This window comes from Gasterosteus aculeatus, chromosome 17, assembly GCF_964276395.1.
Source record: "Gasterosteus aculeatus chromosome 17, fGasAcu3.hap1.1, whole genome shotgun sequence".
Taxonomy (NCBI): Eukaryota; Metazoa; Chordata; class Actinopteri; order Perciformes; family Gasterosteidae; genus Gasterosteus; species Gasterosteus aculeatus.
In genome coordinates, this window is record NC_135705.1 from 12459733 (window position 1) to 12485242 (window position 25510).

At 41.3% G+C, this 25510-nt stretch overlaps 5 protein-coding genes and 1 non-coding gene across 16 annotated transcripts; 3 read left to right on the forward strand and 3 right to left on the reverse strand.

Moving 5' to 3' along the window:
* Window positions 1-739: 739 nt before the first annotated feature.
* nek4 (NIMA-related kinase 4) lies at window positions 740-7998 on the forward strand. 9 transcript variants are annotated; one of them, XM_078092234.1, is made up of 18 exons: window positions 740-1023; window positions 1196-1264; window positions 1511-1574; window positions 2184-2450; window positions 2546-2743; window positions 2832-2939; window positions 3280-3434; window positions 3651-3786; window positions 3967-4641; window positions 4709-4759; window positions 4889-5029; window positions 5443-5604; window positions 5876-5942; window positions 6220-6332; window positions 6523-6614; window positions 6769-6986; window positions 7065-7198; window positions 7395-7998. In XM_078092234.1, exons 4-18 carry the CDS (start codon window positions 2337-2339, stop codon window positions 7491-7493), a joined length of 2463 nt encoding a protein of 820 aa, XP_077948360.1. In that variant the 5' UTR covers window positions 740-1023; window positions 1196-1264; window positions 1511-1574; window positions 2184-2336; the 3' UTR covers window positions 7494-7998. The 9 variants fall into 9 exon arrangements, with proteins under 9 accessions (XP_077948360.1, XP_077948364.1, XP_077948359.1 ...); XM_078092238.1 differs by lacking the exon at window positions 740-1023 and having other exon boundaries at window positions 1215-1264; window positions 3967-4185; XM_078092233.1 differs by lacking the exons at window positions 740-1023; window positions 1196-1264 and adding an exon at window positions 1266-1343.
* A 69-nt stretch (window positions 7999-8067) lies between these two features.
* On the reverse strand, window positions 8068-9552 carry spcs1 (signal peptidase complex subunit 1). The gene is made up of 4 exons (XM_040202711.2): window positions 9276-9552; window positions 8744-8803; window positions 8560-8646; window positions 8068-8323 (listed from the first exon to the last, which is right to left on the reverse strand). Exons 1-4 carry the CDS (start codon window positions 9309-9311, stop codon window positions 8198-8200), a joined length of 309 nt encoding a protein of 102 aa, XP_040058645.1. The 5' UTR covers window positions 9312-9552; the 3' UTR covers window positions 8068-8197.
* Window positions 9553-9629: 77 nt separating this feature from the next.
* glt8d1 (glycosyltransferase 8 domain containing 1) lies at window positions 9630-15067 on the forward strand. Of its 2 annotated transcripts, none has more exons than XM_040202707.2 (10): window positions 9630-9776; window positions 9944-9990; window positions 11379-11477; window positions 11619-11829; window positions 11923-12040; window positions 12138-12222; window positions 12327-12439; window positions 12543-12709; window positions 12792-12911; window positions 13306-15067. In XM_040202707.2, exons 2-10 carry the CDS (start codon window positions 9975-9977, stop codon window positions 13412-13414), a joined length of 1038 nt encoding a protein of 345 aa, XP_040058641.2. In that variant the 5' UTR covers window positions 9630-9776; window positions 9944-9974; the 3' UTR covers window positions 13415-15067. The 2 variants fall into 2 exon arrangements, with proteins under 2 accessions (XP_040058641.2, XP_040058639.2); XM_040202705.2 differs by having other exon boundaries at window positions 12792-12904.
* Window positions 15068-15189: 122 nt separating this feature from the next.
* On the reverse strand, window positions 15190-19337 carry gnl3 (G protein nucleolar 3). Its single transcript, XM_040202704.2, has 15 exons — window positions 19176-19337; window positions 18941-18999; window positions 18635-18775; window positions 18395-18502; window positions 18239-18319; window positions 18022-18157; window positions 17812-17915; window positions 17413-17563; window positions 17219-17306; window positions 16927-17104; window positions 16667-16809; window positions 16334-16470; window positions 16019-16152; window positions 15777-15831; window positions 15190-15690 (listed from the first exon to the last, which is right to left on the reverse strand). Exons 1-15 carry the CDS (start codon window positions 19186-19188, stop codon window positions 15599-15601), a joined length of 1620 nt encoding a protein of 539 aa, XP_040058638.2. The 5' UTR covers window positions 19189-19337; the 3' UTR covers window positions 15190-15598.
* LOC120835876 (small nucleolar RNA SNORA47) lies at window positions 17686-17757 on the reverse strand. The gene has a single exon (XR_005714632.1). It is a non-coding gene; the product is annotated as a small nucleolar RNA SNORA47 (small nucleolar RNA).
* Window positions 19337-23681, forward strand: LOC120834628 (uncharacterized). 2 transcript variants are annotated; one of them, XM_040202710.2, is made up of 3 exons: window positions 19337-19705; window positions 19957-20077; window positions 21128-23681. In XM_040202710.2, exons 1-3 carry the CDS (start codon window positions 19652-19654, stop codon window positions 22042-22044), a joined length of 1092 nt encoding a protein of 363 aa, XP_040058644.1. In that variant the 5' UTR covers window positions 19337-19651; the 3' UTR covers window positions 22045-23681. The 2 variants fall into 2 exon arrangements, with proteins under 2 accessions (XP_040058644.1, XP_040058643.1); XM_040202709.2 differs by lacking the exon at window positions 19337-19705 and having other exon boundaries at window positions 19897-20077.
* The last annotated feature ends 1829 nt before the right edge of the window (window positions 23682-25510 follow it).

Below are 25510 nucleotides of genomic sequence, written 5' to 3' on the forward strand. Positions count from 1 at the left end.
TTGATGGAATTGCACTTTCTTGTTTCTTGTTCTTCTGAGTTTGTATCCCTGGTTGAATAGACTTATTGTAACTTTGGATAAAATCATTAGCTAAATGACATGTAATGTAATGTAATGTAATGACCTGTTCGATTATCAAATCCATATTTATTTCATTCATTTAGTTATTTATTCATACATTTATTTATTAATCTATACATGTATTTATTTATTCCTGTATTTATTTATACATGTATTCATTTATTTACACATTTATTTATTCCTGTATTTATGTATACATTTATTCATTTATTTATTCATACTTAAGCCATGTTTTGTCCTCTATAGCTGCTGCAGGATAAACCCTCTCAGCTGGACGCCCCCGACTTCAGCTGCAGTGGATCACTGACTTCCTGTCTGACAAGAAGCAGCACGTGAAGCTGGGGAAACATGTCTCAGCCTCTCGGACCATCAGCAACGGTTCCCCCCAAGGCTGCGTTCTATCCCCTCTGCTCTTCTCCCTGTACACCAGGGGTCTCAAACTCGCGGCCCGCGGGCCAATTGCGGCCCTCAGGACGATATTTTGTGGCCCCATCCTTAATATGAAAGTGTAATGTTAGTGCGGCCCGCAAGTTTTATACTGTAACCCCACTGTCAGCTGCTGTGTGGGACATGTTATGATATTCTGGTTTCCTACTGTGTGCTTGTCCAGTGAACGTGGCATGCATGTGACTGACATGGGGTCACATGACCTTAGGTCTCCCCCGCTGAGTTAAAGGAGGACTAGTGTTGCAGTCTCATTCGGACCGAGTGTTAAGTTGTGTTATTGTCGACCATGCCGTTCGGACGCTAGTCTGGCCCGCGTTCGGTTGAAGTGGGCTGCATCTGGCCCGCAGCTGATTTGAGTTTGAGACCCCTGCTGTACACCAACAGCTGCTCCTTCAGCCATCAGTCCGTCAAGCTCCTGAAGTTTGTGGATGACACCACCCTCATTGGACTGATCTCTGGCGGGGATGGGAGTCTGACCATCTGGTGACCATTTTGGTACTTTATTTTTAACTTTTCAAACTTTTTATTTTTAACTTTTATTTTTAATTGAAATTCCTATTGCATGTTGTTCTTGCACTATGTTGCCTTATCTGTCTTGTTGTTCATTGGCTTGTTGGATGTTATGCAATGTTCCTGATTCCTGATTTAATGAAGTTGCACCATGCAGAGGCTGGGGGCGCTGTGGTGCGCACGGCGCTGTGTTGGAGCCAGTCGGACCCTCTCACCGTCGTTGGCAGTAAGCTGACAGTTGCCTAGTGACGAAACTATCGACCGCTTCTGATTTCCTACGTTTTCAAAATCTCAATGCTGGCATTGTGAGCTAATTAACTCTTAGTGCGAAATTTTCCCAAACGGATTTCAATTGGTTATCTCGTCTTTTCGTCTAGAGTATGGGACGAAATAAAACTGTTATCGTTGCCGGAAAAGTCGTGTAGCCTTATGAAGCGTTTTGAACAATGATGAATAATTATATTTTCATCAGGGTCGTTGGTAAAGGGAGCTATGGCGAAGTGAACTTGGTGAAACACAAAACTGACCGAAAACAGGTGAGGTACAAAACGTCTCTGGCATTTAATACAGCGAATGGTGGTTCAAAACAACGTCACGTCCAGCTAAGTTTCAACTAGCTTATAGCTAAAGTATGCTAAAATCTCATAGTCAGCGTCACGATCTTTTACATTATGTTTGAGCTTTATGGAACACACTCTATAAGGTTAATACCTCCAGTGCTCTGGGAGAGATGACGCTGCAAAGGCATACGTTATATTCAAGGTAATAACATCAAATTTGACAGTTTATTGTTTCCAGTCCGCAGTGACCCCCATGAGACATAGAAGGGGTTGAACGCACAAGGACAATGGTTTTACCCATTTAACCACAAAAAACTGCAGCTGATCTATGACTGGTATCACCCTGCTGGAAAGGAAGTCTTCTAGTTTGGTCTTAAGATGTAAAACAACAAAGTCTAATTCATGTGAGCTGCCATGTTTAGTATTTAGTAAACTAAAACTGTGTTCTACTATTGTATGTTTGGAAATGCTTAATTTCAAGCGTTTTAGTTTCTGATTTATGTTTATATTTTGTGTTTATTTTCACAGAACTGAAATGACAAATACTGATTGAGAGTGACTCCATGTTTTCCATTTTTTCCCCAGTATGTTATTAAAAAGCTGAATTTAACCACCTCCTCCAAGCGAGAACGGCGTTCTGCAGAGCAGGAGGCCCAGCTTCTGTCTCAGCTTCGCCACCCTAACATTGTGACATACAGGGAGTCTTGGGAAGGAGATGACTGCCAGCTATACATTGTGATGGGTTTCTGTGAAGGCGGTGACCTATATCATCGTCTCAAACAGCAAAAGGGCGAACTCTTACCTGAGAGGCAGGTGGTTGAGTGGTTCGTCCAGATAGCCATGGCACTACAGGTATTGTTTGAAACTTGAAAGTGAACACTATGCTAGGTAACACATAATTTATCTTCTTTATACAAGTTTGGGAGATCTTGGATTTTGCCTTGCAGTACCTGCATGAGAGGAACATTCTTCACCGAGACCTTAAAACACAGAACATCTTTCTGACAAAGACTAATATTATCAAAGTTGGGGACCTTGGCATTGCACGAGTTTTGGAGAACCAGAATGATATGGCCAGCACGCTCATTGGGACCCCTTACTACATGAGTCCGGAGCTCTTCTCTAATAAACCCTACAACCACAAGGTAATATGGTTGTTTGCTCATACACTGCATAGTTTATTTAAGACTGGTCATAGTAAATGCTTTATAAATCAATGTTATTTGTTTCTAGTCAGATGTATGGGCCCTGGGCTGCTGTGTGTATGAAATGTCCACACTGAAACATGCCTTCAATGCCAAGGACATGAACTCCCTGGTTTATCGTATTGTTGAAGGAAAGGTGGGTTTTATCTTTCTTTTACATACATTTTATTAGATATTCTGTACGGTCAAGTTTGAATGTTTTTGGTTTTAATACATTGTTATACTTTTCCAGATGACCGCTTTTTTACACAAAAGTATTTGATCTGAGGTTCTCATTTGTTTGTGGTTTCCTAAGAGTATCATAACAGATCCTGGACATTATTGCTAGCTCCGTGGACAAACTGGAGTTTGGAATAGTCTTATCCTTGTCCTGGGGAACTATAAATGAAAAACAGCATGCTGTTTTTCCAAATCTTGATTCTGAAAATGTAATTTGTTTCACAATGACAAAACTATTTCCCTGGTTTTGTCATCAGCTGCCACAGATGCCCAGTAGGTATGATCTACAGCTGGGAGAACTGATCAAGTGCATGCTGTGTAGGAGACCTGAAGACAGGCCTGATGTCAAACTTATCCTCAGGCAGCCCTACATCAAACAACAAATCGCTATGTTCCTAGAGGCCACTAAAGAGTAGGTAGCACTGACACCAGACTGCCTGGCTTTTATTTCTAACGTCTTTAAAGCAATATTTTGTACGCAAATTGTATTTATTTCTGTATACGCTTCAATTGGAACCATTACCAACTGACAGATATGAGTTTCTACCCCCTTTTTTCTGTTCCTTTCCCACAGAGAGCTTCAAGTCATATCTTCATTTATATGTTTGTTTGATTTGGTTCTTTACAGAAAAACTGCCAAGTCAAGAAAGAAAGCTGTTGGTGGCAGTGGTGATTGTAGGGCCACCAGTGCACCATCTGTGGTGTCTTCATTGCCAAAACCTGAGAGAGGTCCCCAGCTTGAACCTCTGTCTAGGGGGAAATGTGTGAGTGACTATAGAATAGTACAGCTGGTTTAACACTGGTAACTATTTTTTTTTCTCCACATGTTTGTGTATTAACCTTCAAGTAGTGAGATGCCCATTGTCCAGCCTGTTCACCTCGATCTTCTTCACTTCTGATGTCAGCCTGTGAAGCGTGACCATGTTTTTTCACTTAATCTTCAGAAAGAAGATAAAACACATGAACATAAAGTTTGGGACGGCTTCAAAGACGACACCCCGGTCCAAACGCCACAGCCACCCAAATCATCCTCAGCTGATGCGCTGAAAGCCAGCATCGCATCCCTGACAACCATCAGCAACATTAATGTCCAACTGCAAGAGGAGAAGGACCCCATGAAGGGACAGGTGCAGGAGTCCCAGTCAGTTGTGTTGCACCAACATGTAGGTCATGAGCCTATGACTCACACCGTGTACAAAGAAAGCAGGGGGAGAAGAAAACCTGATACCTCTCTACCTCCTTCCCCCGTCAAGCACCCTTTGAAGTCAGTATCAGGTGTTGGCAGATGGGGAGCAGATGAGAGGAGGGAGTCCAATGGGTTGTTAGACATTAATCCGCAGGCCACGGCAAGCCCTGGGGATACTTTTTCCCTCGATGGGGAGAAACCGATGTCAGATGTTGGTGGTAAGGGCGATACCATGGAGTTACTTAAAGAGGCTGACATGCAGAACCCAAAGCTGGGAGTTGGGAGCGAGTTGGCATTTTTCAACGTTGAGAGGAGATCCGCACACAAATCCAACGTAGATCATATTGAAATGGTTGTGGAAGTAAATATGGAAAGTGACACTGTTACTCTTCTCAAGGGAGCTCTGACACAACACCGTACCTCAGACATCCAAGTAAGTGCTCTTACTAATTGTGCTGAGTTTCTGTGTGGTTTTTTTACGTGTAAATTTTTTTTTTTAGGATAGCCTAGAATCTACTGAAAAGCTGTTACAGCCGTTACTGCCAACACCGGTGAGCAGCAAAGTTCTTGTACACATTGGAGGCCAAATTAGGGCCGTACGCAGGCCGTGTCACACTGGAATGGTTTGCGTGTATTGTGCAACGTTTTTTGCTGATATGTATATTTGTTTCTGCTCCTAGCCTGTTCGAGAGGAATTGCCCTCACCGACCACTAAGGGTCCAAACACTCCATACCAACCTCCTCCGTTCTCATCAGCCCCATGTATGTCACAGCAGCACAGAGGGAGGGACATCCGACAGCCACAGGGGGATCAAGACAAGGTGAACACAGATACATTAGCTAATGCAACTTTGGACCTTGAAATGCAAGTTGGGGTCTTAATTGAAATATACATTAATTTATATGTTTCAATCTATCATTTAGGCGAGTGCCTCATGGGTTAACAGGGGGAATCTGAGAGAAAGAAGGCTTTACTCTTCTAGAAAGTGCTTCTGCCTTTTGCTCAACTATTGTCAAGGCTCCTGTTTTCCAATTGCATTTGTGTATGGACACTCACAATTTAGGGTTAGGGTTAGTTCAAGTCAAGATATGATTGTTGCAAATGTCTGTTAAAATTATTCAATTATTATTGAAAACAAACGTTACAAAAGTAAGACTTAAAATATAACAATGAATAGTTTCAGTAGATTGAATTATTCTTATTTATTTTATCGTTCTGTATGTTTTATTGTAGTCCAAGGTGACTGCTCCCAGACCTTTACCGCCCCCTCCGGTTGAAAGCGTAGCCATGGACGGCAGGAAGAGGAGCAGGAAGGGCACGGGGGGCAAGAAAGCCAGTGCAGCTGTAACCTCCACATCAGTTAGCTCCTCTAAGGAGCTCCTACCACCGCCACAGGTAAGTGTGCTCATCCACCTGCTAACTGTACACAGCCTCCCCATATTTCTGAATATCCATTCTGCCTGAAGCATGTAAGAACCGTTATCTAGTTCTGTCATTGCAAATTTGAGGCCATAGTTTGGACGGAAAGATATTATATGAATATTAAACATGGTTTCTCCTCAAGTTCTTTTATATGCTAATGACTTTGAAATATGTGCCTATTGTAGCTGAAAACAGCAGGTACAGCCTATTAATCACAGAAAATATGGATCCATTTTATTTTCAGGATCGTCCTCTGTCTGCCAGAGAGAGGAGAAGACTGAGGCAATCCGTGGAGATTGCCAGCCAACCAGGTACTTTCTATCTTTTCTTAACCGAAGCCTGAAATCTATAACTGGAAGCATCTCAAAAACCAACAACGGTCAGCTTAAAGCTATAGGAGGCTTGAATACACCAAGCTTTCACATCTTCACATCTTCACATAGACATACAGTTAACCCCAGTGGGGGAACAAGCATACATGGGAATGTTTTAGATTTAATATTTCATTACATAACACAATCCTGAATCTATAAAAAGAAGAACATACGTTTGTTTCCTTTCTTGATTACTTTTTTTCTCTTTCCACAGGTGTTAGTGTTATAAGAAGGGCATCCTATGATGTCTCTTCCACCAAGGATGAGCACTGCAATGCTTCGGTTGCCAGATCTGTTTCAGCATCCATCTCTGGGGCCAGCTCTAAGGTACTGACAACCCATCACTGAAGCACTCAATTCTACATACGAAGGAAACGCCACTTAATAAAAGTCTTTATGGTCGACAAAAAAAGCTGGATGGGCCCCCTTAAGTCTAATCTGATCATTTTATGGTTAATTTTAAAATGATGTCTGTTTCAAAATGATGGTCACAACAGTGGGATGTGTTTCATTGAAGGAGGATAAATTGCCGGATCAAAGGTCAGATGAAGATGAATGCAGCTCATCCACAAGTTCCACAGAACGTTCAGAAGGAGACTGCAAGGAAAGGTGAACAACGACACCAGAGAGAATAACACACACCTCAACCTGAATGTAGTCACCGTACTGATTTATATTTCTATCAGCTTCGGAAAGTCTGTACGGACATATTTACTTTTTTCTTTCTTGAGAAAACATGCTGTGTATTCCATGGTTTATGCAGGAAGACTGAATCGAGAGATATACAAGATTTAGTCCACATGATGACCCAGACGTTGAACATGGATATTGGAGACTGTGTGGGCGAGGTGGACAAAGACAGATTTGGTTCTACTGCTGTACCAGAGTTTAAACTGAACAGAAAGTATAGGGATACCCTGGTGCTTCATGGGAAGGCTCGAGGGGAAGCAGAGAACTTGTCACTGCGTGAAGCACCAATCTGTGAGATACTTTAAAATATTATCATCAGTTGACCATTCTGGAGCCTTCTTGTGTTTAACAAACTTTACTCTCAAAAAGGCTCCACCTCTGGTCCAGCCAAGATCAGGAGAGCCATAGAACACTTAAGGACAGATGTGGTGAAGGGTCTGGGGGTCAAGCTGCTGGACCGAGTTTTGGAAATCATGGAGGTGGAGGATGACACCAAACGAGAAGTAAGCTTTTACAGAAGTTAATCACATTACACCGAATGAGTGGAATAAGCACTCCTTAGCATAACATTATAAGAAGCAATTTTATATACTAACCAGATGAAACTTTATAATTAATTTTCCATGCACAATATAATGAAGTGACGTTCAAACCCTCTGTAGAACTCAATTAACCTGCATGACTTCCTTTTCCCTGCAGCTGTGCCTTCGTGACCAGATGGGAGATGAGAAGTACCAAGCTTACGCTGTGATGGTGAGGCAGCTGAAATTCTTTGAAGATATTTCCGTCAACGTTTAGTGAAAATTCTGCATAGGCGTTTGCATTTCTATGACACAAATTGTTAGAATAGGCAAGCATTGTGAAAGATCTCCAAAGGTAACTGGAAGAAATTTGACAGTTTAAGTATAAATAAATGCTTTGACAAAAGGACATTATTGTGAATGAAAATTAGTTTCCTGTCAAAAAAACATTGCTTCTCTGCCATAGAGCAGCTGCTCTTATGCAAACAATCTTATGTAAATGAGAACAGAATGTATTCTTACTGTAGTTTTCAGGATTTCTATGCAAAGATTGGAGTCATGTTAAAACTCTTTAGTGGGTACTTGTGATTTATAAGGCAAGCTGGAAATGCTGTGTCTTTAAAGATACAAGATTACTTCTGATGTATTGTATTCACTTAAACAATAATGTGATGCAGATGTATTGTAGATATTGACGTATTTTGTAATTAATCAAATGTTTTGTTCACAACCTTTTTCCATAATGAAGATAATAAAATGTTTCCTTGAGATTGACAATAAAACTGCTTCGTACACTAGCGTATGCAATAAATCCTACAAAAAAATTCTAAATAAAAAAATCAAACATCCTATTTATAAAACAGAATATCAGATGTTTATTATTTGGACACAAGTAATTATCAAAGACTGACTTTTATTTCCCAACTGTGGCAAAAGGATGTATTATCATGATCTAACAACAGCCAGACAGGGACCAATGAGTTATTTATGTTTCTTCTTCTTGAGGGTCTCCTGAGGTTTTTGGGTGGGCTCCGGGTTGATCTCTGGTATAATTGGCTGCCAGGAAAGAGGATTCTTTCTGTACATGGGCCATGGAGGCAGCGTCAACTACATTACCGGACAGAAAAAGAGATATTAAAACATGTTGACTGGTAATGCCTTGCAATAATAACATTAAATGGCGCACAACAAGAAGACAAGAAACGCCAAGGGCAACTATGGTGTTGCCCAAGACAGTAAACAGACCCATGCACAATAGAAGAAAGGGAGTACAACTTGGCTATCTATCGATCATTCCCTCGAAACAACATCAAAATGCTAAAAAGAAAAAAAATCGAACTCACCACACAAGACACAACAAAGCCAGCCAAGACAATATACACCGTCCACCCAAACTGTTCAATGACCAGACCATACACGAAACCAATCACCTGGAAAGAGATCAGAAAAATTATCAGTTAACCTGACAAACAGGTAACAACTCATTGACGTTCTAGTGCGATGCTTTTCAAGTGCATGGTTAGTTACCGCTGAGATGAGTATTACTCCTTGGAAGATCTGTTCAGCCAGTTTCTGGCCTTTATAATCCTGCAACAGAAGGAAGAAACATTATTTTGGCAAAATTAACAAAATCGGCGTTCGGAGGGTACAGCTGTGCAATGCAAATACCTAGTGAAACTTGGCCTTCGCCCTCAAGCTTTAATAGCCTTTGCAATAACCTTGGGAACAGGTTAAATGTTAAAATAATCGAAATTAATTTAACGGCTAAAGTCAACGTCCCCAAAACAAAATTACGGTGACGTTATTGCGTTGACAATTATAGTCATAAATGCGACCAAATCCACCAACAACAGGTTAACATTGTGTTCGATGTTAAAACTTAATAGATTACAATTATTGTGCGGTTGGTTAACTTCTAGCTTTGGAGGACACGCTAAAGTAGCAGCTGTTACCGATATAACGTTAACCACTGCACAGGTTAGCTACCGATAGCATAGATGAGTAGCTGCCATAACTAACGTTGAATAGCTACCAAACACACACGCTAGTAATCTCTTACCATGTGCGAGGGAATGGACTTGAATACGGACAGCATCTTTCTTGTTTAGAGTGAACTAGCAAATCCGAAGAAATGTTTATTCAGACGCTTGCAGGTTGGTTTGCTACTAAAGCAGATTGATTTCCGGTTTCAACAAAAGATACGTCGTGTTGTGAAGGACCCCAACGTTTATTCTGGCTTAAATGACTGCGCGTCAATATATTTAGTGTCTACAAGCCATCATTCTATATAAAGCATTAGCCGTGTTTAACACTTACCTGCGGGGATTACATTTTATGTACATACCTAATCCTAAATTATCCAATCTAGTATGTACTGGAAAAAGCAAGCAGACGTGACGTTAAAACAGGCAACGGCATGGGCATCTATTGCTAACGTTACGTGCGTTTTTGCTGGCGGAGAGCGTTTAACTTGTTGATGTTGAGTTGGCAGTACGGCTTCACCGTAAACTACCATTCCTGTCCTATCCGACACCTTTTAATAGAGTATTTCACCCGCGGCGTATGTATTTTTAATTTATGCATCTGAACTAATTTGCTGATGGTACACGCAATCCGGGTTGATCTTGCTCCCCACTAACCAGCCAGCTGATAACGTTACATTACATTTTAGTCTTCGCTCAGATCAACTTTTTTGACGTATTTTTTGTTGTTTTGTTGTTTTATCAGACGTGCTGGAGGAACTGGTGAGGCCGGTGTCATGACACTGAGGAAAGGTGAGTTTGTCTCTAGAAGGCATGTCTGTTCTCTTGTCTAGATCGTGCAATGAGAATTTAATAGAGTAGTCAAAACTGGGAGACATACGGTGGCTCTGAAGTGCAAAGCACAACGGCAAATAGGAAAACACAACAAAATTAAATTCTTACGGAAAGGGTAGGGCCTTATAGCAGAGGACGGACCCTTCTGATTGGACAGACGGACTTTCTGTATTTTAACACGAAATGATACAGGGCTCTCAAGACTGCGGTCATGTGGACCGCATTTCAAAATGAAATGTGCCTCTATTTAAGATGTTACGGTAAAAGGGCTTACAGCCTTAAAGGCATTAATCGCCTATTTGTAAAGTGTTTTTGAACTTTGAACTGTCTTTAAACCATTTCCATGAACTATTACTGTATAGATTTTGAGAAAAGTAAAGATGAAATCAGTTAAAATGACATGATATTCGTCTTTTCTCAATATTTGAACTGTCTTTAAACCAGATCCAAAACTGGTAACACTCTGCTTTCACTTGATCCCAGTTCACGTTGACCTCCTCTATGCTTGTGTACATTTCCATGAAATATTACAGTATAGATTTTGAGAAAAGTAAAGATGAAATCAGTAATAATGCCATGATATTCGTCTTTTCTCAATCTTTGAACTGTCTTTAAACCAGATCTACACTCGTAGGACACTTTTAAGACTCTCGTAAAACAGCCATCTCTCCGTAACTTTCTGCAGCGGCTCTCCTGCTGCGCTCACTTCTACCCCTCATCACAGGCTCTCCCGCCACTGATTTCTTGATTGCCATAACATAGGGTGACCAGACGTACTCTTTTCCCCGGACATGTCCTCTGACTGTAGAGAGAATAGTCATTGGTCGACCGATCTCAATGTTGCCAGATACACGATAATTATCCTACAAATACGACCATTTTGAGCCTTTGGTACGATACTTCACCATTTCCAATCTGGCGACGAAGTGTCCCCTTTTTCACAAACTCAAATCTGGTCACCCTATATAATATCTAGATAGCGGCATTTCTCAGCTTTCATAATCAAATTGTGCAAATAGTTAGGGAGTCACGTTTTTGAATCCTCCATGTCACTTTCCGTCGCTCACGAAAGGCTTCGGATTAAGAGGGTTAAAAGACAGACAGTCCGTCTGTCCAATCAGAAGGGTCCGTCCTCTGCTATAAGGCCCTACCCTTTCCGTAAGAAGTTAATGTCGTTGTGTTTTCCTATTTGCCGTTGTGCTTTCTTATTTGTCGTTGTGTTTTGCACTTCAGAGCCACCGTAGAGACACTCAACAACCCTCTTCAGCAAATCTGTCACAGTTCAGACAACGTTGCCCTGTGTCATCCAGCTATAATTGAGATAATCTCTGTACTGTTTCTTCCAGTAAACGTGGTCATTATTTTGCTGCTGGCTGTTGCCTTTCTGATCATAGTTCAACGAAATCTCCTCAACCTCAGTGACATTTTACACATGGAAAACCCAGGTATGTTTCTCCTTATCTTCTGTACCTGCTTCTCAGAATATATGAAGGTTTTTTTGTTGCTTTTATCCCATCACACCAAATTCACTGTATCAAAATGAAACACGATATAATTTGTTAAATCCTATATATTTCCTCATTCAGTTGCTGGGAAGAGTCTTCCCTTTGAATCCGAGTTGTCTCCGGATCTCGGGCTGGAGTCTGTGAGGAAAGGAGAGGAGATCTCTGTCCTCATCACTGCTGTCGAAGAAAGACTTGGAGCTGTGGTTGCTGCCATGAACAGCGTCTATCAGAACAGCAAAGCCAATGTTGTCTTCACCATAGTGACCCTGAATGACACGGTGGAGCACCTCAAGTAATGACAAGACAATGGAGCTTCTTTTTCTCCTCATGCAAATTAAAGTAACAGTTGTCAGACATAACCTCATCTTCTTGTTTATACCAACAGTGTGTGGCTTAGTAAGACACAGCTAAACAATGTCAAATATAATATCGTTATCTTCAAACCTGAGCTCCTCAGTGGGAAGATGTCCAAAGATTCCCCAATGCTGCAAGATGCCCAACCTGTGAGACAAAAAAAAAATTAATCACAGTGATTTTTGAAATATTCATGTTTCTGTTTACAAATGTTGGTCTCTGGCTAAATAATGGTCTTTTTTTCAGCTGACTTTTGCCAGGTTTTACCTACCTGTATACCTACCCAAAGCAGAGAAAGCTATTTATTTGGATGACGATGTTATTGTACAAGGTAAGTCACCACCATAAAGAAAACGCATAAACTAATTGTAAGAGAATAGGTTCTCTGGAAGGGGATTTCCCGAATGGACTTCGCCTGTTCTGTTCTGTTCACAGGGAACATTCAGGAGCTTTATGAAACTAACCTCAAACCAGGACACGCAGCAGCCTTTTCTGACGACTGTGATTCCGCATCTGTTAAGGGCATCATTCGAGGTGCCGGGAATCCGGTGCGCCATCTCTTCCATGAGTTATGGAAAATATTCATGAGGTGGAATGTTTTCATGCAAATAAGGTGATATTTGAATAAATAATGCATCCATTCTTCAATAGAACAACTATTTAGGTTTCCTGGACTTCAAAAAGGATGCAATCAAGCAGCTGGGGATGAAGGCCAACACGTGTTCCTTCAACCCTGGGGTCATAATCGCCAACCTGACAGAGTGGAGGAACCAGAACATAACCCTGCAGCTGGAGCACTGGATGGAACTTAACTCACGGTAGGTCATCTTCAAAGAACGTTAATATGAGGCGAGGGGAATCTTTTGTTGGAGGTAACCAGAATTTGTTGTTTTCCTTCAGGGAGGATCTATACAGCAAGACACTAGCAGAGAGTATCATCACCCCTCCACTCCTCATTGTTTTCTACAAACGCCACTCCGCCATTGATCCGATGTGGCACGTCAGGCATCTTGGCAAGTGGTGATTAAAGGGAAACAAAAACACATTTTATTTTTAGATACGGATAGCACTGATTTTTGTTACCATGAAAGTGATGCTTCCACATACCATGGTATCCTCATTAATGGCCATACATGTATAACATTATTTTTTTAGAAGCTTTTATTGCGTTTTAAAGGAAATTGTCCAATATATTGACGCATAATTGGGAATTAATGTACCTTGCTAAATATATATTACACATTTTTTTAGACTTTTCCAGGTTTTTTTTAAAGCAATTTCCTGTTTTATAAGCATCTAGCCTGTTTAATTGCATTTTAAATTAATTTTATGTAAAGGATGCAAGTTTTCAGGTTAGAATATTTTAATATTGACTCAACAGTATGATCAATACTCGTGCCTTTTTTTTTTTCAGGCACGACGGGTGCTGGAAAGCGCTACTCCCCGCAGTTTGTGAAAGCTGCAAAACTCCTCCATTGGAATGGACACTACAAACCCTGGGGGAGAACATCCTCCTTTTCTAATGTGTGGGACAAGTGGTTCATTGCAGATCCCGTGGGAAAATTTAACCCTGTGCGAAAAAGCCCAGGGGACCACTAGACTGAAAAACGGGTTTCAGCAACTTTTCAAGGGGCTTCACTTTGACCTTGTCCCGGCAAGACCACGCCTCGCGAAATCTCAGGATGTAAGTAAAGCCTTTTCACCTGCAAGTTCTTAAATCATATATATTTGTATACTCGTGTACTCTCATTCCCTTGAACAAACCTTAATTCTATAACCAGCACATTAGTATTTCACCCACACTTCTCAATGACCTGTTTAGAGCAGAGTGCCTCATTTCGTCATCCTGAACAGTAAGACTCTCATTTGAAGAGTATTCTCATGTATACATGAATCCTAGTCCACATAAATTAGGTACCACGTGACAGTACATAATTCACTTATTTTGCATACTGGAGGACATTAGTTACCTTAGCTGTAATGATATACGTACTCACCGGCCACTTTATTAGGGACACATGCTCAAATGCTTGTTAACACGAATTGCCAATCACATGGCGTGTAGACGTGGTCAAGACAACTTGAAGTTTAAATCGAGCATCAGAATGGGGATGTAAGTGACTGATAGTGGCATGGTTTTTGGTGCCAGACCCACTAGTCTTGAGTGTCACAAACTGCTGATCTACTGTGATTTTCTCCTCATAACATCACTAGGGTTTACAGAGAAGGGTTCAAAAAAAATATCCAGTGAGCGGCAGTTGTGTGAATAAAAATGCCCCACTGATTTGAGGTCAGATAAGAATGGGCAGACTAATTTGAAATTATAGTGTAACGCAAGTTCCCGATCTCATGCTATTTTGTAGGTCGATCTCCTTATAAAGGCAACAGTACCTCAAATAACCACTTGCATCCCTGAATGCACAACACTTGATCTGAACCTTTGAAGAAATTGGACAATAGAAGTTTGGGGAAAATGTGCTGTGATATTCAGATGGTAGGGTCAGTTTGGATCCACAAGATAGAATAATGCACCATGTCATAAAGCTCGTATCGTCTCGAACAGTTTGTGAATGACTGAGTTCGCTGTACTCCAATGGCCTCCGCGAGCACCAGATCTCAATCCACTGTGGGCTGTGGTAAACAGCAAATTTGCAGCCGACTGATCTGAAGCAACTGCATGATCCTATGTCAGTATGGACCAAAATCTTGTGAATGTTTCCAACACCCTTATGAAGGAATGCCACAAAGAATTAACTGAAGGCAAAACCTTTTACTACCATGGTGTACCTAATAAAGTGGCTGAGTATAATGATAATAGTCCAATATTAGCCACAAAGGTACTTTCATTAATTCCTGTGGTTTTACTTGATTACATGTTTTACAGTTGTCTATTTAACGCAATTGTACATATAGATGAATGATTTTTTCCTCCTGGAATGACATTCGGCAAGCTAGTAATGGTAAATTCTTAATGTTCACTGGTCTATAATTGCCGTAAACCAACACTACAGTGCTGTACTACCTCATGCTGAACTTTGATTTCTTTCAAGCCAACTGACATCTCTGCAGAAAGTCATGTTTGTACATTGTTCTCATGCTTTATAGCCCTTCAGTTAGGATTTTATACATTCAGAACTTTCTATTGCATATCAAATAAAAACGAAGATTTCTCCAGACTTCCGCTTTGGGTGTAAAATATTTAGCGGCAACCTGCAAAGAAAATGCAGTTTAGGTTTGAAGAGCATGAGACTGCTGGCGTGTAACTTCGTTTTGGAAAAGATCTAGAATTAACACAGTATGGCGGCGTAGAGGGTTTATTACATGTATAGTACATCTATATATACACAGTAAAGAAAATTACAAATTACCTTGACATTTCAAACTGGCGATTATTCACCAACAACATCTGGAATAAGAAGTTGCTGGAGATTTACATGATGTTCATTGTCTGGGCAAGAACAAAATCTACTGTAAACCTTTCAATCAAGTTAACTGAAAAATGTTATGGATAAAAGGTCGGTCCTTGTCAGGAAACTGTCCCATTGTCTTTCAGATTCAAAGTTTAAAGGCAGGGCACAAATGCCAACGACTACCATGACACCATACAACGCCCTTTAAACTGATTCTGAAAATCAACTTCCCATCACGAGCTGCCCAAAGGCTGACACACCCAGGTCTGAGTGTTCTCCAGACAAAGAAAGCAGAGCTCAATTGAAATCTGTGTTGAAGTCATAGGAGTCATCGGCAGAGAGACCCATGTCAATGGGGACAGCCTGGAAGGGCACACGGGCTGGTGGTTCTGAAAGACAAGTAGGTGTAAAAAAAATAAGCCTAGAGAATGAGGTTCTACAGAATGATGTATATATTTTTTTAAACCAAACTTACTCTGTGCCTTTTCTGGTTCTTCGGTGTTAATCGCCTCCCCAGTGCTTTGTACAGGCTGCAAGAGAAGATGTTTAACTATTCAATCGTCTGTAAGATGCCAAAATTTGAAGGAAAAAGGGCACAGCCAGCAGGATCAGAGTTGGATTAGAAGTCTTCATTTAGAAATCGAGACTTGATTTTTTGTCCTCATTTCCCTTCGACCAGACTACATTATTTGAATCTGGTTGAACAAAAACTATTACCTTCTGATTCTGCTCTACTACTCTTTCTGTAGCACCAGGTTTTTCTTCAGGTGAATTGATGACATTCAGCAGACCTGCTGTTGGGCCTTTAGAGATGAAGCCTATACTGCAGGCTTGGCTTGGGAATTTAACACCTGAAAAGCAAACATTGTTTAACATTGAGTCTAAAAAAGGGCCATTAGGGTCTCCAAGAGGCAATGTTGCTCTTATGCAAAGGAAAACCATAGGCAGCGGACGGTCCAGTGCAGTTTTAAAAGATACGTTTACTGTAGGAATCAAATTATCACAGGAAACAAATTAAACAGCCAACATTACCTTTTAGAGTTTCCTCGTTGCCAGTCTTCAAAATGTTTAGATCCCAGCCGTTCTGCATTTCTGTGACAACAGCATCAGACATGTAGGCAGGGAGCCTGGGGTTCTCCGGTACCTTACAGTGGTAACTTATCTTCGCTCTGATGGGACACAGTATTTTGTGAAATCAATGAATATGAAAGCATGACTTTGTTGATTAATATAAATAATGTGGCTATATTGGCATAGTGTTGTGATCAGCGTTGGATTAGAAGTCTTCATTAATAGATCTAGACTTGTGTTTTGTCCTCATTTCCACACATGCTGCCACCCCTTTACCTCCATGAAAACCCTCACCCTGTCAAGTCAGCTAGGAAAGCTGTGGCGGCCTGCACCGTGTTAGGGACTCCACCCTTCTGCAGATATCCACGCTTTTTGGCAAAAAACATCAAAAACTCCAGAGAGTTTCTGAAGTCTGGGACATTATACTGCAGTATGATCTGAAACCATGAGACCAGACAACCTGGAATTTGTTAAAAAATCACTTCAAACTTACATGGAAAAAATAAAACTATCCAAACTTCACAATCCTCTGGTGCGATGGGAACTCCCGTTACCTGGCTGTGGTCACACTGTTTGAGCAGAGTTCTAACTGCCTCCAGCACAGTCTCTTGGCCCTGCTCCACCTGCAGGCTCCTCAGAGCCAAGGAGGCTGGTGCGTTCGATGGCGACGCCACGACTCCTGGGCTGTCGATTAGCGTCACGCTCTTTAAGATGTGCACCTCCTGCATGGATCTGAGGGGTGGTAAATGGTAACATTTGACTATTGCGATCTGACTTTTAAAAAAGCACATTAATATGCACCGATAAAAGTCTACAATTTGGTTTTCATGCTTATTCACCACTCACTTTGTGATGCCTCTCCTGACGCCGACATTGCACTCAAGGGTTCCCTTCATACTGTTGATGAGACTACTTTTCCCCACATTAGGAAAACCTGAGGGGAAAAAAAAGGGAAGCATTCAGATGAAGCACTTTATTTTAAAGAACAAGATAAAATTTCAAACAAAATTCTGTTTTGTGAATAAAGCTTTAATGCTCACCAACTACGCCCACTTTGAGTGACGCTTCAGTCGCTTTGTTAGCAGCAAAACTTGTAAGGAGCTCAGTGAGACAACCATTTCCAAAACAGGCTGCTGCTCTGGATCGGTCCAGGACTTCATTGGAGGCCACAATCCTTCTCTTTCTTGCTTGCTGTTAGAGAAGTTAACCAGACAAGTTCACAAATGTGGAAAGTCTGTTTCTGAAAAATATTTTTGCTTTGTTAACAAACACTACAGACGAGCTCTGCTTGTGACAGAGCCCCTTTATTGAGTGGTTTGTGGGTTACTCTTGGAGGTTATAACCAGTTATAACAGCACAAGCTGCTCAACCTTCTCAGTCCTCCATATTATAACATTAGATTTTGGTTTGACCACCAATGTGTCCAATGCACTACCTACCACCGTTTTGTCCTTTATCTGTGTTGACGCTTTGAACGCCACAACTGGATACTCCAGCTGTAAGCACTGTATCCACTTCTCCACATTTTCCTGCGGTACCAGATCTACAACGCAGAATATGTAACATTGAATCCAGACTGGACCTTTTTTCCCATTCAAATCTACTCATTGTGGCATGTTTTTAAACATTAGTTAAAGTGCCAATGTTACCTATTTTGTTCAAAACGAAAAGCAGCTTTTTACTGCCTTCCCTCTGCAGCACAGCTTCCTCCAGCTGTGGACACCTGCACCCTAGTGGATCACGAGCATCGAGGACTTCTATTAATACATCAGAGGCATCAATTACCTGAAAAAGAGTAAGGGGAGATCAGGCTAAATACATTCCTTGCATGCTGTAAAACACTTGATTTGGACTGGGAAGTTCTACCTTATTTAATTCAGAGCAAAGGTATGGTTTTGAGCTCTTGTCTGGGACAGGAAGATTCTCTGCCTGGTTTTCAACCACATCCTATGAAAACAAAAGTCAATAAACAGCATTGTAATACAATGATAAAGCGTTGCTTTGGGGGGGTTGGCCTTTTACCTGGCGGGTCTTCTTGGCCTTGGGTTCTGTTGCTTTACTGAACACCTCCTTTTTCTTGGCTCGTGCCTCTTTTTTGGCTTGTTTCTTTTTCTCCGTTTCGTCATCAATCTGTGACAGAAAGAAAGAAAAATGAATTATTCACAGCACATGGACTCTCTGGAAACCCCGTCACGTTATCTTCAGGCGGAGATGACGGGTTCGGTGTGAAAGTGCTTCATTACACCACCACATGGAGCCAACCTGCAGCCTCCTGAGCTCCGCCTCGCGGAGCACCTCTTCTTTGAAGGGAGCGCTGCTGGGTACGCCGAGGTCCTTCTTCGGCCGTTTGCGCACTCCTTTCTTATTTGCCTCTTTTCTTAACTTTCGGACATGTTCCCGAACCTAAAACACACACGCAAATAAATACTCTGACATTAAAATCGACACGAGTCGACACGAATGTTACATTAGCAACGTTAGCAGTACATCGCAGGCCTCGTGCGCAATAAGCTGATCACGTTGATTTTTAAAGAAACGGTGATGAGTGAAACGTGGAGGGACACTTGCCTTTTTCTGTATTTTATAGCGTTTGGAGCACGAGACACGCTTACTTGCTTTCTTTAACTCTGAGGATAAAATATAAAACAGTTTAACGTGGTTTGAACAATATAACGTTATTAGCCAAAAAACGATATATTGCAGACTGTTCTTGATCGACACAGGGCGTGTATTCGCTCGATGCATTAAGTGGACAATAAAGTCAGAAATGTGGTTTCGAGAGGTCACGTCAGTGCTGACTTACTTGGTCGCTTCATCGTGGAACAGCGGATCGATATGACGAAGCTCTTCTCACACGTGGAGCGGTGCACGACTTTGACGGTGCGTCATTTCCCCCTTTGTTGGCGCTTTTTGTTTGTCCTTTGGACGTATGTGTCGCCTCCTGCCGGGCTGGAGTGTGTGAGTGAGTTATTGTTCTACTAGTTATACGACTGGGAATACTCAAGACATCATCAGACGGAAAGGGAAAAGCAATGGGCCAGAAAATGATTTATATAATATACAATGCAAAACAAAACGCCGGGATATTTTATTATTAAATAACAAATTGGTTATAGATAAACTCAACGTTTTAAAGTAATTTTAATAAAATAATGACTTTATGATAATTATTTATGATGTCAAATAGAGAAACATAGCACCTATAACTGCTAAACTATTTAACAAGATATTTAATCAACAAGAACTGGAACAGTATGTTATACGTGTGGTGACTATTACATGAATCTACTTTTCGACTTGGACAACGATGGAGGAGTTTACTTTTTAAGTTACGTACGTAAAATGTATGAGATGTATACAGTTGCTTTATCTAAAAAGGTGTAAGATTGTTTTTAATAAGTTGTGCCTCACAAACTCTCGGGGAACAATGTGGAAGGAGGAATACATAACTTGGTCACGTGACGGGGTCTAGCATCTTTTGGTCCATTTTGGATGATAGCAAGAGCACTCTGCAACCCACGAAAATGACCAAACTGCAGTTTTTAAACGTTTTTTTGACTGAGCGTCTCATGCTTGCTGCGCAGGAGATCTACAAATCCGTCGAGGACACGATTTTGGAGTACCAGGAGGAGATAGCGATCAGGGAGCGGGAGAACGACCATTTGAGACGCAGGCTGCGAGACGCTGGAATTGAGATATGGCCAGGTTAGCGATGCTGAAAGCTAACGGTGGAGTTGCACCCCTTTACGCCCTATCCGCCAACTCTTTGAGGGGGCAGTACGTAGTGAAATGGAAAAGCACTGCGTGCAAAAATAATGAAACAACACAACACAAACTATCAGAGCAATGTCCCCTCACTTCCAAACAGTTAACTTCAGCCGCTCGCGAGCTAGTTGACTTTAGCTGCTGCTGTTGTTGTAGCGGCTAGCGCGTTAGCAACCTTTGTTCGTTAGCCCACCAGCTAGTTTAGCCGGCTAGCCTAAACCCGGGGTTAGCATATAGCTACCGTTATGTCTGCAAAATAGTGTGCCCTCTTGATAGTAAGTAATCTATCAAGTTACAAGGTATTTAACTGGACAGGATAGATACACATGAACTCCAAACGGTTTCACACGAAGTTCCTGTCGTGTCAAAGTGTTTGTTTACTCCAATTTTAAAACTGCCTTCCCTCACGAGTAGACCTATGTTTGAAACTGCTGTAAATATTGCTAAAGCTGCCATTATAATATTACGGACACGATAAGTATTGCCCTCTTAATTAGAATACATGTGTAGATATGTATTACGTTATAACAAAAAACAGGGCGTGAATACTTTCGTTAGCCTCCACATAATGTATTATTGTCCATTATACATAATCATGCTGCTTTGCCCGGAATGTTTTGAAGCTTATTTATACACATTAAATTAGTATATTGCTCAAGGCATTATCCTTTTAGATGTATTTATTTGTTTCTAAATGGCTATAAGTTTTCTGACAAGATGGTGAGTTCCGCTATCTGCATTTTAGGTTTGAAAAAGTCTGGTAAAGGGGTGTTTTACCAAATAACACCATGTGGCTCTTCAAGGTCTCTTCTGTAAATGGTCTCCTCTATAGAAAAAATCCTGAAGCAGCAAGCTAGTTCACCTTTCCCTGGAGATATAAACAATCAGTAGTTGGTCGTGTAGTTCAACTAGCATTGCAAGGTACACTGTTATGTTTAGCAATGAAGTTGATGTATTTTCATCTGATCTCTTCTCATGTTGTGTTCACAGATCGTCCTTCCATGACACTGTTGGACGAAGAGGATGGCGAGCACCCACGGCGTGAGTGGAGTCCCAGCATGGGGCATGAAGAACGCATCCCTATTCAGATTAAGGATAAAAGAGATCTCCGGGCCAACCAAGGAGATGATCAGCTCCGTGGCCATGGTTCTTGCAGCACACCAGAGAACTTGTTCACCCCCCCACGCGTTGTTAATGAGTATCCGCAAGATGGCCCCCATACAGCCAACCTCCCGCAGAGTCAAGGTGTGGAGAACAGGGAGAGGGATCCTGCATTCCGAGGCTCCTCGAGGCATGTGAAGGTGGAGAGTGGAGGCCATAGGGGTTCCACTTCTTCCAACAGCGGCGCCCAGCCACTCGCACCAGTCAACCCAAACTGCTCAAATGAGAACAACATTGACATTATCGGGGTGGAGAATGGAGGACAGATGGTTGGTGTTAAGGGCAATGGAAGTGGAGCCAACAGAGGACAGGCCTCTCACATGCGCAACCAAGGAGCCAATGCCGTGGACTGCCCCCATCAAAAATCTCCCTTACAAGGCCACATGTCTTCCTTTTCCTGCAAGGTCTGTGGTGAGGCGTTCAGTCATGTTGGCCACCTGCACGTACATGTACAAGTGCACACTCGAGAAAAACCTTATCGCTGTGGAGTATGCGGGAAATGCTGCAGCTCCTCTGGCAGACTCCAGGAGCACCAGCGGAGCCACACAGGAGAAAAACCATTTCGCTGTCAGATTTGTGGAAAAGGCTTCACTCAGATGGCTCACTTGAAAGTGCACATGAGGATCCATACTGGGGAGAAGCCGTACAGTTGCCCTGTGTGTGGCAAATGCTTCAGCCGTTCTGACAAAATCAAAAGGCATCTCCAGACCCATAGCCGGGAGGGGACATATTTCGCAGGGCAATGATCCAAGTGTGTTGTTAAACGATCCTGTTTGTTAATCATATTGATGAGGGATATTTTCTACAAAAAGCTCAAATTGCTGCCATTAAAACACTGCTTTTGTTTCTTACTGTCCAAAAAACGAGGGTTTCTGAAACTCATGGAGAAAATTTCTTATCTAACCTAACACTGCTCCATGCCATAGTCCCTTAATAGAATTTGTATTAGCCAGTTTAGTATGCCATTTACTTAATTTTGTACCTGTCACTGAGTATTACATCTCTTAAGACACAATGAGTTATTAGCTAGCTTTTCTGAATTATTAGTCTCTCCGTAGTCATATAATTAGCATGACGAAGTCTTCCACACATGCCCTGAAACTGAGAAACTACACTTAGAAATGCAATATTGTTCAACATGGTCTTAGCTTATCATCAGCCTGTCACTTCATATCCATAAGTTTACCCTTGAGAATTATATCTGCATACTTGACATTTATCTTTGAATCGTTATTTTACGATTAAGAGTCGGCGCATGAAGTGATCTCCATTTTCTCATTTAGCTAGAGAATCGATGGACTGTGTGTCATTTGCCAGTAACTTTGCCAGTAGTCATTTTGAATTTTTTTTAATGAAGCAATTAAACAATGATACAACATTTTGGCGAGTGAAAAGCCACTGATATGAGCCCAAAAACTGCAAAGCTGGACTGACTTACAAGTTTCACCCAGCACTCACCTCCATCTTAGTCTTTATTTTAACTTGATTTTTCTTCTGATTGCTGTTACATTGTTGCAGAGCTAAATACTGCCATCTCATATAGACGGTGCTTCATGTTGTCCATTGAAATATGGTTGAATCTGTTGTGAGACTGCTCCACTATTGTGTGAAGTAACGCAATATTCTGTCAAATGCCATTTTCAAATATTGTGTTTATTTTTGAATGACTTCTGTATGAATGCACAATGGCATCTGTATGAACCGGTGCAGCATTCCTCCCTCCATAATAGGGCCCTACAGTATTACATGAATCTGTCAGCGGTTCTACAGGAGTCTCAGTCTATATTTATGCACACCTTTGTGCCATCACAACTGTCATCCACGTGTGAGGTTATTTTGGAGTGGCCTCGGTTGGTTTTACAGGTCATGGTTTGATTATTGTGAAATGGGACAGGGTAGTTCCTTTGCCCATCTTGGACAGACTCCCCAAACAGTGTAGGTGACCCTACAGTCACCTTCCTCCTCTCAGGACTAATGCTGCATTCATGGCATGAGGGCATACCAGAATGTCTGACCTGAAACAACTATCATAAAACTCTGGGTTTGAGAGGTTTTTTTGCTGAATTTGTCCCTGTGTGTTGCAGTCTTTAACATGACCTTAACAATCAAAATATGAATAACAATTTGCATCTGAATCTGTCTGCAAGAAGATGAACTACATAAAGTCTGAAACCTTCAGAGCGGGTCAGACACTCGTTGATGAGGTGACCCCTCCATTCTCGATGAACACAGCATGAGAACTCCTCACAGCTGACCAGCAGCCCTTCACTCAGTCTTCTCTGGGAGACCTTTGCTCCCCCGGCGCACACAAACTAATGTACAGGCATTTTATCATTGCGTATTGAATGTTACTTTTTAATAAAGTAGCAATTGAGTTATCCAATGGAATTGTCTTGTATTCTAAGGGCTAGCTTTGAGAATCTAACATGGCATGTTTTATGGAGGTCAACCTCCAGCCTCTGCGTGAGCAGGTCCCTGCATCCAAATGTTACTCTGTTTTGTCGTCTAAGGGAAAGCAGGTGTTACTCATAACAGTAACAAAGCATCTATATATATGCATTCCAGACACAGCACTTTTATCTGATCATCACCTAAAAAATAATTTAGGGAAAGTTTCCCTTTTCACATTAGGGACAGGCAAAGGTGTAAAAACAAAAATTTGAATGGATGCTGGCTGACTGTCCCGGTTCCTTGGACACGTACACATTGTTGATATTAGCAATTTTTGCCTTCCCTAATGTGACAAGAAAAAAAGGCCTGTGGTGACAAAAGCCTATTTGAGCCAACATCTCTTTTTCACAATAAGTGATTGCAATTACAACTCTAAATCCTGCTGATGTGCATGCAATTATAAATAAATGTATACTAGATTCAACTCAGCAAACCCATTATGTGATATAAGTACGTAGAAAAACTATTTAAAAAAAAGTTTTGTTCATAGCAAAGCTTCTGGATTCTATGACTGTAATAACAGCTTTCCAACACCTGGTGGGGTACTTTCCATTTTTAAATACGTTAAATAGGTAAACTTGACTAGGTTTGAAACTGCCAGGGCACATTTCAATTTTATTGTTGTTACGTGAGTGGTTGATTAAATTCAATAAGTGGATTTCAAACTACATATTTTTCTTAAAATAAATGAAAGACAACTAGTGTTTGGTATTTACCTGAACCATCATAAGCTGATTGAAATGGAGTCACTGCCCGGCTCTAAACCTGCAACACAAATGGAAGACACGGTGGCAATACAGCCATTATCGCCGGAGCGACCCATAAAGGAGCGAGGGCAGGGCTTGGATCTGTGGGTGTGGAGCTATAAAAACAAAAGTAAGCAACCGAAAGCCAGAAATGGAGGACAGTAAAATGCATCTAGGGCTGTCATGCATGGGACACACAGAGTCCAGGTGTGTCCATGACTGACTACTGCCCATTCACGTCTGCAGCTCCGCAGAAAGAAAGCACAGAACACAGCAGAGCAACCGAACAGAGGGGCTGGTTGTATGGACCCCTGGGTTTCCACAACCTTACATTCTGCGGTATTCATCACGGTCACACACATACGTTACGCTTCTATGTCGACGATGATACCCTCTAAATACGTGATATACTATGTATTTGAATTGCTCATTTCAAGGAACCACCAGACAGGTGGTTGAGATAAATATCCATTTTAGGGCAGATCAGATCAGATCAGGGATTTATGTGAGGATCCTTGACATTCACTCAGACTTGGCTCCCATCTCTAAAAATGAATAACTTTGCCAACAGCTCGCAAAGAAATGTACATTCAAAACACAAGTCAAAACATGCATCTCTTAAAATTCAAACATAGAACTTTGCATATTTACCTTGGCTTTCCATTAATAACTATGTACGAACTATAAAAAAGAAAATGTGTTTTTATTTATAAAATAATTAAATATCACTTTACTTTCCCACTATTACATTTTGTAAACATATTTTCAAGTAAATTTATTTCAAGTTTTAAATTCAAGGTTTCTCTTTTTCTTTTTTCCTTTTTTTTTTAGGGTGATCCCAGATCCTTCCGTCGGCCCACCAAGATCCCCAGTTTGGCAGCCACTGCTGTAGCGGATTGATTCACCTTTGCCTGTACATTCACAATCTTTGCGGCCTACTTTTGGTCAAAAGTATCACAAATAGTATGACAACTTGAAGGGGACATTTTGAGCCACATCTAAAAATGAGCAGAGA

Coding starts and splice junctions, on each gene's coding strand:
- nek4 (XM_040202701.2), top strand. CDS start 1,485: ATGATGAATAATTATATTTTCATCAGGGTCGTTGGTAAAGGGAGCTAT. Junction 5,943..6,219: donor GGAGATTGCCAGCCAACCAG/GTACTTTCTATC, acceptor CTCTTTCCACAG/GTGTTAGTGTTATAAGAAGG. Junction 6,987..7,064: donor ACTGCGTGAAGCACCAATCT/GTGAGATACTTT, acceptor ACTCTCAAAAAG/GCTCCACCTCTGGTCCAGCC.
- spcs1 (XM_040202711.2), bottom strand. CDS start 9,311: ATGCTGTCCGTATTCAAGTCCATTCCCTCGCACATG. Junction 8,804..9,275: donor AGTCCATTCCCTCGCACATG/GTAAGAGATTAC, acceptor CTTCTGTTGCAG/GATTATAAAGGCCAGAAACT. Junction 8,324..8,559: donor GCTTTGTTGTGTCTTGTGTG/GTGAGTTCGATT, acceptor CCGGTAATGTAG/TTGACGCTGCCTCCATGGCC.
- glt8d1 (XM_040202705.2), top strand. Junction 12,223..12,326: donor TGACGATGTTATTGTACAAG/GTAAGTCACCAC, acceptor TTCTGTTCACAG/GGAACATTCAGGAGCTTTAT. Junction 12,710..12,791: donor TGGATGGAACTTAACTCACG/GTAGGTCATCTT, acceptor GTTTTCCTTCAG/GGAGGATCTATACAGCAAGA.
- gnl3 (XM_040202704.2), bottom strand. Junction 16,810..16,926: donor AACAGTGTGACCACAGCCAG/GTAACGGGAGTT, acceptor TCATGGTTTCAG/ATCATACTGCAGTATAATGT. Junction 15,691..15,776: donor AGAACCAGAAAAGGCACAGA/GTAAGTTTGGTT, acceptor CTTGTCTTTCAG/AACCACCAGCCCGTGTGCCC.
- LOC120834628 (XM_040202709.2), top strand. CDS start 19,897: ATGACCAAACTGCAGTTTTTAAACGTTTTTTTGACTGAGCGTCTCATG. Junction 20,078..21,127: donor TGGAATTGAGATATGGCCAG/GTTAGCGATGCT, acceptor TTGTGTTCACAG/ATCGTCCTTCCATGACACTG.